This window comes from Cyprinus carpio, chromosome B23 (assembly GCF_018340385.1).
Source record: "Cyprinus carpio isolate SPL01 chromosome B23, ASM1834038v1, whole genome shotgun sequence".
Taxonomy (NCBI): domain Eukaryota; kingdom Metazoa; phylum Chordata; class Actinopteri; order Cypriniformes; family Cyprinidae; genus Cyprinus; species Cyprinus carpio.
Window position 1 is genome coordinate 12,639,828 of NC_056619.1, and position 13,225 is coordinate 12,653,052.

Sequence of the window (13,225 nt, forward strand, 5' to 3'; positions counted from 1 at the left end):
TCTTCATGCTTTACATGTTACCCTTGGAAAATATCATCAGGAAACACGGTGTTAGCTTTCACTGTTATGCTGTTGATACTCAGCTCTATATTTCTTCGCAGCCCGGTGAAACATACCAATTTGAAAAACGGAATGCATAGTCGATATAAAAAACTGGATGACAAGTAATTTCTTACTGCTAAATTCTGAAAAAACAGAGGTGTTAATTATAGGACCTAAAAGCTCTGCATGTAATGACCTAGAACGCTGTCTAAGATTTGATGGCTGCTCTGTCAATTCTTCGTCATCAGTTAGGAACCTAGGTGTGCTATTTGATAGCAACCTTTCCTTAGAAAGCCACGTTTCTAGCATTTGTAAAACTGCATTTTTTCCATCTCAAAAATATATCTAAATTACGGCCTATGCTCTCAATGTCAAATGCAGAAATGTTAATCCATGCGTTTATGACCTCAAGGTTAGACTATTGTAATGCTCTATTGGGTGGTTGTTCTGCACGCTTAGTAAACAAACTCCAGTTAGTCCAAAATGCAGCAGCTAGAGTTCTTACTAGAACCAGGAAGTATGATCATATTAGCCCGGTCCTGTCAACACTGCACTGGCTCCCTATCAAACATCGTATAGATTTTAAAATCTTGCTTATTACTTATAAAGCCCTGAATGGTTTAGCACCTCAGTATTTGAACGAGCTCTTGTTACATTATAGTCCTCCAAGTCTGCTGCGTTCTCAAAACTCTGGCAATTTGATAATACCTAGAATATCAAAGTCAACTGCGGGCGGCAGATCCTTCTCCTATTTAGCGCCCAAACTCTGGAATAACCTACCTAACATTGTTCGGGAGGCAGACACACTCTTGCAGTTTAAATCTAGATTAAAGACCCATCTCTTTAACCTGGCTTACACATAACATACTAATACACTTCTAATATACAAATACGTTAAAGGATTTTTAGGCTGCATTAATTAGGTAAACCGGAACCGGGAACACTTCCCATACACACCCGATGTACTTGCTACATCGTTAGAAGAATGGCATCTACGCTCATATTAGTCTGTTTTTTTCTCTTATTCCGAGGTCACCGTAGCCACCAGATCCAGTCTGTTTCCAAGTCACATGGTCACTGCAGTCACCCGGATCCAGTATGTATCCAGCCCAGATGGTGGATCAGCACCTAGAAAGGACCTCTACAGCCCTGAAAGACAGCGGAGACCAGGACAACTAGAGCCCCAGAGACAGATCCCCTTGTAAGGACCTTGTCTCAGACGACCACCGGGACAAGACTATAGGAAACAGATGATTCTTCTGCACAATCTGACTTTGCTGCAGCCTGGAATTTAACTGCTGGTTTCATCTGGTCAGAGGAGAACTGGCCCCCCGACTGAGCCTGGTTTATCCCAAGGTTTTTTTTCTCCATTCTGTCACCGATGGAGTTTTGGTTCCTTGCCGCTGTCGCCTCTGGCTTGCTTAGTTGGGGACACTTCATTTACAGCGATATCGTTGACTTGATTGCAAATTATTGCAAAGATACTATTTAAACTGAACTGAGCTGCATGATGACATCACTAAATTCAATGATGAACTGCCTTTAACTGTCATTTTGCATTATTGACACACTGTTTTCCTAATTAATGTTGTTTAGTTGCTTTGACGCAATCTTTTTTGTTTAAAGCGCTATATAAATAAAGGTGACTTGACTTAACTTGACAATACCCCATAGATTTTCTATGGGGTTAAGGTCAGGCGAGTTTGCTGGCCAATTAAGAACAGGGATACCATGGTCCTTAAAGCAGGTACTGGTAGCTTTGGTACTGTGTGTAGTTGTTTTGTAATGTTGGTAGATGATATCTGCATCTCCATAAAGTTGGTCAGCAGCAGGAAGCATAAAGTGCTCTGAAACTTCCTGGTATACGGCTGCGTTGACCTTGGACCTCAGAAAACACAGTGGACCAACACCAGCAGATGACATGGCACCCCAAACCATCACTGACTGTGGAAACTTTACACTGGACCTCAATCAACGTGGATTGTGTGCCTCTCCTCTCTTCCTCCAGACTCTGGGACCCTGATTTCCAAAGGAAGTGCAAAATTTACTTTCATCAGAGAACATAACTTTGGACCACTCAGCAGCAGTCCAGTCCTTTTTGTCTTTAGCCCAGGCGAGACGCTTCTGACGCTGTCTGTTGTTCAAAAAAGGCTTGACACAAGGAATGCGACAGCTGAAACCCATGTCTTGCATACCTCTGTGTGTAGTGGTTCTTGAAGCACTGACTCTAGCTGCAGTCCACTCTTTGTGACACATTTTTGAATGGATTTTGTTTCACAATCCTCTCCAGGGTGCAGTTATCCCTATTGCTTGTACACTTTTTTCTACCACATCTTTTCCTTCCCTTCGCCTCTCTATTAATGTGCTTGGACACAGAGCTCTGCCCTCCTTGTGCAAGGTGTCAATGGTCGTCTTTTGGACAACTGTCAAGTCAGCAGTCTTCCCCATGATTGTGTAGCCTACAGAACTACACTGAGGGAACATTTAAAGGCCTTTGCAGGTGTTTTGAGTTAATTAGCTGATTAGAGTGTGGCACCCGGTGTCTTCAATATTGAACCTTTTTACAATATTCTAATTTTCTCAGATACTGAATTTGGGATTTTTCCTTAGTTGTCAGTTATAATCATCAAAATTAAAAAGAATAAACATTTGAAATATATCAGTCTGTGTGTAATGAATGAATATAATATACAAGTTTCACTTTTTGAATGGAATTAGTGAAATAAATCAACTTTTTGATGATATTCTAATTATATGACCAGCACCGGTATATGTTGATATTATTGTTTTTTTGTGTGTGTCTGTGTGTGTTTTATTTATATTTTTTTTTATGTGTTCGTCTAACACTATATTAACTATACTTTGGTACAGTATGTACTGTAGTCTGAGAATCTTGTGTGATTGTATCGATACAGATTTTTTTTTAAAGTAATATTTTCAGGTATTGAGGGCAATGTGGCTTGAAAGATCAGTTAATGAAACAGACAAAAAAAAGTCCATAAAATCACACACACTCAGACATACACGCACACACACATACACACACTCCCATGTTGACTGGTTTCAGAAAAGACTAATGAGCTCTTCAATGATTGAGGATGCATTTAGATCAGCTCAATTAGAAGAGCATCAAAAATGCACCTCAACACAGGTGTCAGAAAGAAAGAGAGATGGGACAGAGAGACACGTTGGAAATTAGCAGTTGTATGTATCCTTCACGCTTCCTCAGAAGAAAGTGTCCCGCACACCACACAGCGATCAAACGTGTGCCGCACACAGAGGTCGCAAAGCAACATCAAACAGCCCTTGAACAATAGCAGAGAGGAAGGGACTAATGCTTTCAGCGTCTTTTATTTCAGATTGCGTGTATGTGTGCACGTAACGAAGGCTTGTGGTTGGGATTTCCGTGTACGTGAAAAAGAAACATTGTGTTCTTTGAGCACCATCTGTGTTGCAAGTTACCACATCCAATAATGAAAGAATTAGTAGGTGAAACTTTAATTTTTCGAAAATTTGAGTTTAAAGTGTGTTTGTTTGCACAGCTGTCTTGTTCCTACGTGAAGCAGAGATGGATGTGTTACCATAGTGATCTGCATCTCCGCTCACTCCCCAGACAAATTTATATAATGAGATCACACAAACACATGCACACACAAACACGACATCATCTTCACGGCTGTGGCGATAATGAATGACAAACACATGCTAATCTAGTAACATTCTATCAGCAGCTTGCACACCTACACACAACATGGGCTGCATTAAGACATGTGCTAACAAGGTCAAATCAGATGCACTGCACATCTAGACTTCACATAATACCATTCCAAAACGACATTATCTGCACTGTAACTTGGAACAAAATCAATGCAGCTGGTTAATGAGAAATTTTTAACTATCCAAAACACAAAGGCTTCACTTTTTGGACATATCAACTGTTGTCTGTAAACTAAAATGCAACTAACCATAAGTCAAAGATAGTGCTATTCAAAAAATATGTGGCCCAAATTTATCTGTCACTTCAAAGTTTTCATTTTTTAGATTTATCAATTATTTGGTATGTTATGGTAAAAATTGGTAGATGTATTTTTAAAGCAAGCCTTTATTATTATTTTTTTATTATTATTATATATTAAATATATTAAACCAAATTTGGAAAAATCATTAGCAGTTTTGGGGACTAATTAAATGTAGCAAAACTACTAAATTAACTTAATCTTACAACTGAATGTGCTGAGGCAAACATCAACCATGTTCTGATAAAATGTGTTACATTTTTATTCATTTAGGTGAACTGACTCACTTGGATGGTTTATGCAAATGAACTAATTCAAAACAACAATTCAGCCATTTGGCTACCAGCGTGGCATTTTAGGTCATATAATTGAAAATTGTTCATTTAAAAATCCCCACTGTTTTATGCTAAAAAACACAGCTGATTATGGATCATATTTTAAAATCTGTTGAATCTATTTTTAAAAAGATTTCATTTTGCACACCTAAAAAGGTAATGAATAGGTAATAAAGACAGTGTTTGCATCTGACATATAGAAGAAAATGGGCAATTTAGTAATTATAGTATATAATTATAGCACTATAGTATCTCATAAATAATCATGAGACTGCAGAGCTTTATCCTATGAGAAGGCGTGGCCTCATAATTATTCATGACACCATATGACATTTTCTCAAGACCTGCACTTCAAACACTCAGGCACTTCAGCGAGTTGATGCTGTCCTAAAACTCGTTTCATGTGTCTTGTCTGCTTGGTTTCCAGCGCATATGCTTTCAATCAATGACAGATGTTTATGTGCAACAAGAATTTATTACATAACAGTTTCTAAATTTATGGAGAGGTGGACCAGGGCTCATTTGAGATGATTCCATTAACACAAACAGCATCCAGTTTGTTAACCAACTATGATTAACTAATTATATACATCAACTATATATATATATATATATCTCGAAATTTATACAAAAAATACAAATGCTCATTAAAGTATATTTTCAAAGCATAATACAAATGCAAACAGCTCAGCATTTATGTGTTTAAAGTATAGGTATAAATCTTATTTATTCATAATTCATTCGTAATTTAATTTGTTGAAATTATTTATAGTTTGATGCTTGACAAGATACAGCTTCCCCAACAGCATGTAAGCAAATTTTCTGTAGTTTCTTGTTCACATGCTTTTGTTTAGCATTGACACAATCATATAGCACAACAAGATTTTTTTTAGCACTCAATAATGAGGAACACTGTAAGAGCTGACCTCAATTCTTACTTGTACAGTTATCTTTTAAAGAAGCAGCACTCTGCATAATTTACCAAAGGAAAGCTCACTTAGCCTGAATCACATACTTTCAGGAAAAATGGACCAAATGGGTTCAACAGGATTACAGCAGAAACATTCACCGACATACTTTAAAATCATCTCCAGGAGATTCCGTACAACCTAAAAGCTTCTTTTAAGACGCTTCTTCAAAGTCACACTATATTTAAACAAAGTACTTCTCTTAAAAGAAAGTGAGTGTGAAATCTAGAGATATCTGTAGATCCAGTGTGTCTAGAGGACAAGCGAAAAAATGGTTTGGATTGTCAGATGGACTGTCAGAGCAAGCGGTTTGGAAGAGTCTCTTACTGTGGTGTATCTGATGAACACAGAGGGCATTATGGGTATTAAGGGGGCAGAAGGGCAATAAGCACTTCTCTCTGCCTCTCTTGTGAAGAGAGAAAGAGGCGAGTAGCAGAGCAGCAAGTGAATCATGGATTGGCATTGCAACTCAGCCTGTTCCATTCTAAAAATGTCTCTGGGTCAAACACACACACACACACACACAGATTTACACACCTGTTGCCTGGCAACAAGAATGCTCTCTTGATCAAATGATGGTAGGAAAGTGAGAGGGATGGTAGAGAGGGAGATACAGATAGCAGCAGTCAGAGAGAGAGACACTGTCACAGGGTTGCTAACTTAAGCAGAAGAAAACAACACAGTTTCTTTTCAGGACAACTTAAGAAGACCTTTATTTATATACCATATATGATTTTTGAGATGTATGTGAACTGTTGTATGTGGAAGGGATGGATGATAGAATCAGAATTTAATCTGATTTCATTTTTAATCTCAGGCATTTTTCAATATCAGCTAAAATAATTATCAGATTTTCTGTAACAGTCAGAAATCAGTGCATTCCTGATTTTCACGTCATACAAAAGTGTCCCACATCACATATCAATTTAGCTACCTAGTAATTATATTATATATTATGCGTAGAACTTATAAATTAGTAATCTGTCCATCCATAAAACCAAATCAAATCAATTCATAAAATCAAATCCAATAAAAATTCAATAACAAATTTTAGTTAACAACACAGTAACAAATCCAGTGAAAAATGTGCACCAATGCAAGAAACTGACTAAATGTGACTAATTGTCTTCACATTTCACCCTTCAAAAAAATGCATGCATTACCCTTCAAAACTTTGGGGTCAGTATGATTTTTCTCAAAGAAATACTTTTATTCAGTAATTATAATGTACACTAAATTTATCAAAAGTGAGAGTAAATACATTTAAAATGTTATACAAAATATTTTAGCTATTTCAATGTTTTCAACATTAATAATAATAACAAAAAAAATATCTTAAACACCAAATCAGCATATTATAATGATTTCTGAAGGATCACGTGACACAGAAGACTGGATTAATGGTGCTGAAAATTCCCACACAGAGTATATACAGTGTGTGTGTGTGTGTGTGTGTGTGTGTGTGTGTGTGTGTGTGTGTGTGTGTGTGTGTGTGTAACATGATAGCAACAGCAAATGTAACCGTTTTCTTACCCAACATGCAGAAAACCTGTTTGTTTTTCACATTCATCACTTGCTATTGGTTTTTTCATTCTAATCTGTCATTTACAAAGCAGACACAAAATTGACATAAATACCCAAGTGTTCTCAGCAATATTTCAGGAGCTAAACAAAAACGTGAGACAAACTGCATCCCGCATCATATGTTATGGTTGACAACCCTAGCTGACAGTCGTGTTTCCTTCAGAGCGCTGGAGAGACACTCTGTTCCCTCAGAGTTAGAAGTCTGAAATCAAAAAGACCTTGTCTGCCTAAATAGCCATCCACTCCAAGTGACAAACAGGTCAGCATGATCCTGCCACGTCCTCACACCGCAGCACACACTCAAACTTCACACCAGATAACAGCACACATCAGAACATTCATGTTTAACAGCAAAGATATGAGGACTTCTGTGGTTTTGACCAGCCACAGCTGCACTTCTCAGGCTTGAGTCTCTATTATTGTCTTTATCACAAACAGCATCAGCTAAAAAAAGCCTTCTTCTTTCTTATGATTGAGATCAAATTCAGTATGGGATGTTTTGTTTACAAAATCCAGATGGTTTGGCTCAGACCCTGATTGATATTCGGATACAGAACGTGTCCGATAAGCCAAAGCGGTGCAAAGGAAAATGGGATTTCAAAGCCAAATACAGATTGGACCCTCAAAGCAATTTGCCCCTAAGATGACGTGAAGGATATCAAAGAGAACAAGCACCACTGACAAAAAGAGAGAGAGAGAGAGAGAGAAAGAGAGAGAGAGGTGAAAACAGAGGTCTTTGATACTAAGGCCTGGAAACAAAATGATGGCTTCATTCAGCCTGTTTTAGGACCTTAATACTTTTTGGGACACAAAAGGACATGATGAATTACGATGATACACTGATAGTAGGAGGTGATGTGACAGACTGTCAGTTGAAAATGAAAGAAACGTTGTGTCAGGAACAATCTGGTAAGTTAGATGGATCTCACAGCAGCATGTGTCAGAAAATAAACCCCTTCAGGATGATAAAAAAAAAAAAAATTGTGTCAAGGTCCTGATCATCCTGTTGCAATAATGATAAATTATAAAGTTATGACATTACATGGCTGCTTGCCAAGTAAATGAACTAATGTTCTAAAATGATCAGAAATGGCTTTATAACGTGAAAGAAAACATTATACAGATCATACACTCATTATACAAAAATATTTGACCAACAAGAAACAACTATTCCAGAAAGCTGTATAATAATATCTTTCCAGTTTAATTTATCAGGCCACATGGTGGTGGCATATGGCAATTAGCATGTGCTTGTTTTAATAAGGCATGGCACGGATCATGCTGGTATTTTTATTCTTGTATGATTTGTGCACCCTTAAAGGGAATGCAAGAGACTCTAACTTTATGGAGACTGAACAACAGAGGCATAATTATTAACACACTAATGCACATGGATAAACACACGGTACACAATCCTGCAGCTCCTTCCCCAGCGAGCTCATGTTCTTTCACATATAAAAGCGGCAACAAATTCATATCAACTGGACATGACAGCAAACCTACCACATTAAATGGTGTTACTCTTTTTACATGCTAAGAGGTTAGTCAATCATAACAGAGGTCATTTACAGTACACAGAGGTAGTAGTGTTGTCAAAAGACTGGAGCAGCTCACCCAAAAGTTAACATCTGTAATTATTTACTCATGTAAATGATACTTATGATACTTTTATGGTGCTCTTCAGCCCTTTTGAAAGCTCTGGGTCTCATTTTTTAAATTTGTGTGGAAAAAAGCAAGATGTGTGCCTTTTTTATGTTTTTCTTTTTTTTTCACTTCACTGAAAAAATAAAGTCTTATAGGTTTGGAACAACACAAGAGTGAATAAATTATATTTAATATATTATTATTATTCTGTGATGCCTATTAATAATTAACAATAATATTAATAATAATTGATTGTTTATTATTCATTTTTAAATTATTTTATTTTTAACTATCAAGGGTGGAAAATGCTTGTGCAAAAGTAAACCCTATAGTGTTTTGGTGCAAGAAACCTCTACTAACCTGATAAGTAGACCTAGAAAAAATATATTTATGATATTGGGTCTTTAAGATGTCTCCCTCACATCCTCAATATTATTATTTTATGACAAATGCCTAGACCACAGCCCACATGCTAATTTCAAACGATCTGCTGCTGTAAGTAAATGAGCAGACAGTTCATTTATAATTCTGCGGATGTGACTAAAGTATTCATTAAAGAACCACAAGCTTATGAGCTCTCTCTGGCACATGAATACAGGTCTTGTTTTAGCCGGCCTGCTGATAGCTTTTAAACAGATCCACAGAACTGATCAGTCCGGGCCTGAATGCAGCTCAGCTGGTGGAATGCGGCTTAGCACAAGTGAATCCCTGTGAATAAACACTCTTCCTCAGGGTCTCAAACAAGCTAAAGAGGAGGGAGAGACCTTTCTCTCCAGTGTAATGCTTTGTGTCACAGTACGGCATGACTGATGCCTTGATTTGGAGCTGGTATATCCGGAGCACTCTAGAGATGCCGGCTACGAGAGATATTCATTACAACCACAGTGATTGTAGAAAAGATAACAGCAGCCAAGATTATATGGCTAATCTTGCTCTGACGGCAGCAGAAAGACGAGAGTGGAACCAAACTTTGTTTTCGCCAATTACTGTACAGTCCAATGTTTTTCTACACACTGCTGCTTCCTGATGTTTGAGAACCAAACAATGACCATTTAGCCTGAGAGCAGCAGAAATTCATCAAGACAATTTAGGTAAGAAGTATTATTGTCTTGTTTTTCTGTAAAACATCTAAACATCCTTAAAAAAGCGATCAATTTACTTGGGGAACAATATGACATGCTAATACCATTCACTTTTTATTAATTCATTCAAAATAAATAAATAAAAATGCTACTCCAGCATACAAAGAATATTTTAATATTATTTTTGTATGATTAGAATGTTTTTAATTTCCATATTAAAGTTGGGGAGCATAAAGTAAAAAATATCAGGGTGATAAAACCCTTGAAAAGTATTTTTTAAGTCTTTCATTTTTTTTTTTTTTTGCTTCAGTATTAATATTTAAAAAACATTTGTCTGTCAAATAGGAAAGTGGTGTAACTAGCAGTCTCTTACTGTAACTAAACAGGAAATGACATCACAGAGAGTGATGCTGACTAACTGCATTCCAAGATCAATTAGATATTATTTAAAAAAAAAAAAAAATTAAAATAATAGATATTTTAACTTTTGAGGCAGGTTAGTTCAGATTGTGGTGCACCTCCTAAAAAGTAATGACACTTTTCAATGAATAATTCCTGATAGTTGTAAAAATGTGTTTTTCTTGAAAAATATATATGGAAAATATATATGGAAAATACTCATTAGTATGTGTATGATCACATGCAATCAAGGTATGGTGTAGAAACTAATGAAACTTTTCTTTTTTCATGGACACTCTTACTTCTCATTAACCCCAGAAGCAAACTAGCAAAAATACTAAGACTTATTTTCAGAGAACATGCAATTAATTTAGTTTATTTTTCTTACCCCATTGTCAAATTAGGCATAAACAAACAATATTTAGTGAGGTTCATGGCTAATTTGAAAAATAAGCTAATTAATGGCATATTCTCTGAAAACATGTCTTTTAATATCTTACACAATTTAGCTTCAAGTTTTTAGACTGTTTTTAATTGGAAAAACTTTTTTGCAGTCTAACAATAATAAAAGAAATTGACCAGTGCAGTCTTTTCAACAAAGAAGGAAACACTGTTCTTACCTTTCTCCAGTGTGGTGATCCCCATGGAGGGCTGCCCCAGTCCTGTCTTCCTCTCCCACTTGCCCTCATCAGGATGATACACTTCCACCGAGGCCAGCGGGCTCTGCTGTGCATCCATGCCTCCCATGACCATCAACTGGTCTCCGACGGCCACGGCAGATGCCCCGGCCCGTGCGGTGGGGAGAGGGGGCAGCTCGCACCAGCACTGGCTCTCCAGATCCAGCACCTCGGCTGAGTCCAGAGGGAGGCCGTTCTCACTGCAGCCCCCCAGAACATAGAGGCGTCCAGCCCAGAGCACAGGCGTGCAGTACACCCGCTGCGTGGCCATGGAGGGGAACACCTCCCAGTACAAAGACTTCACCGGGCTCAAAGCCATCTCGGGGATGGGCATGGCTCCAGGACGGCACACCGGCAACAGAGCATGACACAGGCACGTAGGGGGAAGGCCGAGGAACGTGAAACTCAAGGCAAATGCATCAACGTTCCACCAGGCTAGAGAGCAGGAGAGGCTGCAACTGTCAGTCTGCCAGAGACCTCTCTCTCTGGTAGGGGGTGAAGAGCGTTTCCTTCAGTGCTGTCTGTGAAGAACTAGCCCTCACTCCCTCTTGATGATTTATTCATTTTTGTTGCTGCTCTTAAAAGGTGCATCAGGCCCTTTTAAGTCTTTCCTGTCGTGTTCCACGAGCATTGCAGTTGTAAAAATATATGGCAAGAATGTGTAACCCCGACACGAAATAAACTAATTTATCCACGTGGAGCACCGCTCTGTAGTCCTGCCAAATGTGTCGGTGTGACCCTCATGGCTGCCGCTGCAAGGAACAGGAGAAGAGAGACAGTAACAGAGCAAGCACAAGATAAAAGGCAATATAATCTCGCTAATCAAAGAGAAAATTCCCAGCTTGACGAAGGCTGATGTGTGGACGGAGTCAAGCTGTTGGTGGAGCTTGTGGTGCTCAACTGATCCGCTCTTACACTTATTCAAATAAAGCGTATAATTCAATGGCTAGAGCGCTGACATTTACCATTCACTATTTACTGCCAGGGGCTCAAGGGTAGAAGTACATGTGTGTGAGAAGGTGTTTGGCTACAGAGCAGCAGTCTGGCCCTCTCCAAAGGTCACTGCGTCTGCAGGGACCAGCGGCCCTGGATAGTCACTGAAACAAACTAATCTGAACCTGTGCGTCATTAATTAAAGGCTTCATTATGGTGCCTTTAATTAATGATGGATGTGTGGATGGGACGTCAGTAGAAGAGAGAAAGAGAAGCACTAGAAAGGTTACAGACGTTACACTTACTAGGTGCACGTGTGAAAGAGAGCGGGATCTCTTGGGCTTCTTCTTTAGGAAATCGCATAGGTAAAGAGAACAAAAAACGTGAGGAAAGCAGATCAGATGTCTCTGTGCATCCCTCTAAAAAATGACAGAGTATCTACAGATGTAGAGATGGTTCCTTCGTGGTCTAAATCGGTTTGGCTGTGGATGTTGAGCCCAAGCCACATGCTACGACACACAGTGCGGGAGGGCTAACGGCTCCAGACCGAATAAAAAATTATGCAGAAAAACATCAGTTTCATCTGGAGCCAAAGTGCTGCCGCCGGGCGCTCTTACTGAGTACAATTAGTCCATATCATATGACACCATCAGGCTCTTCTTTGGGTTTAAAGATAAAGGGGCAGTTTTGTAAGTAAAATTAATCCTGACGGTCAGCTTTCAGAACACTTTCCTTGGCTTTTCGTCCATGTAGAGAAAAAAGACAGACGCCCAGGTCTCATTTCCTACAGATGATGTCAGGAACATAGAAAAATCCCAGCTGTTTAAGCTCTAGTTTCCTCGCTGTAGACTTTAATCCACATAGAAAGAAGAATCTCCCGGGATTTGTGGGGGATGATGTCGTCACGGGTATGTGCTGTCCAGTAGATCCGTGGGATAAACATCAGCTCCTGTCTACATAGCCTAAAAAACACAGAGGAAGTTACAATAAACAAAACTAAGTACTTTAAGAATGATGGAAGGAGAAATAAGTGAGCCAATAAGAGAAACAGATGTTTATGTTGTGTTTTTGGAACGACTCCTATCTATAATTAGGCAGAGACATCATGTCTTGCATAAAGACTCATAGTGAGGCTTAAAATACAGATGGCAACCAAACTAGAAGCATATAAGTCTGTGTTTATACTTAACAACACCACTAAAAAAAACTTTCATAGGAAAAATACACACTATGGCGTGTCTAAGCTTCTTTTTCCTCCCCAGTAAGTGAATTCACTTGTGTTATTATGTTTTTAAAAAACCTTTTTGGACCCAGCAGTAATGGTGTCCTAACCTATGAAATTGATTTTCTTTGAAGTATGTGCTCACAGGGAGAAATTTCTGTACTCACTTCTCCACACTAACTTAAGGTGAGCTGTATTTAGACCCAGAGCCCTAAAAAGACATGATTTGACAGAAACTTGTGTTTTTTTAAGTGTGCTGTATTCTACTGAAGCAGGAAAAGCTGTTTTTCTACTTATTTTTTCCGTCAGGTAGCAACCATGAG

General features: G+C 38.4%; 1 protein-coding gene across 1 annotated transcript in view; it reads right to left on the reverse strand.

The window, feature by feature from the left end:
* The window catches only part of LOC109102815 (kelch domain-containing protein 8B-like), a 100,914-nt gene that overhangs the window by 75,587 nt on the left and 12,102 nt on the right, over window positions 1-13,225 (reverse strand). The window contains exons 2-3 of the mRNA XM_042750680.1: window positions 11,986-12,642; window positions 10,691-11,499 (exon numbers count right to left, since the gene is read on the reverse strand). Of these exons, the coding sequence (XP_042606614.1) occupies window positions 10,691-11,081 (391 nt within the window). The 5' untranslated portion in view covers window positions 11,082-11,499; window positions 11,986-12,642. The remainder of the gene's footprint in view (window positions 1-10,690; window positions 11,500-11,985; window positions 12,643-13,225) is intronic.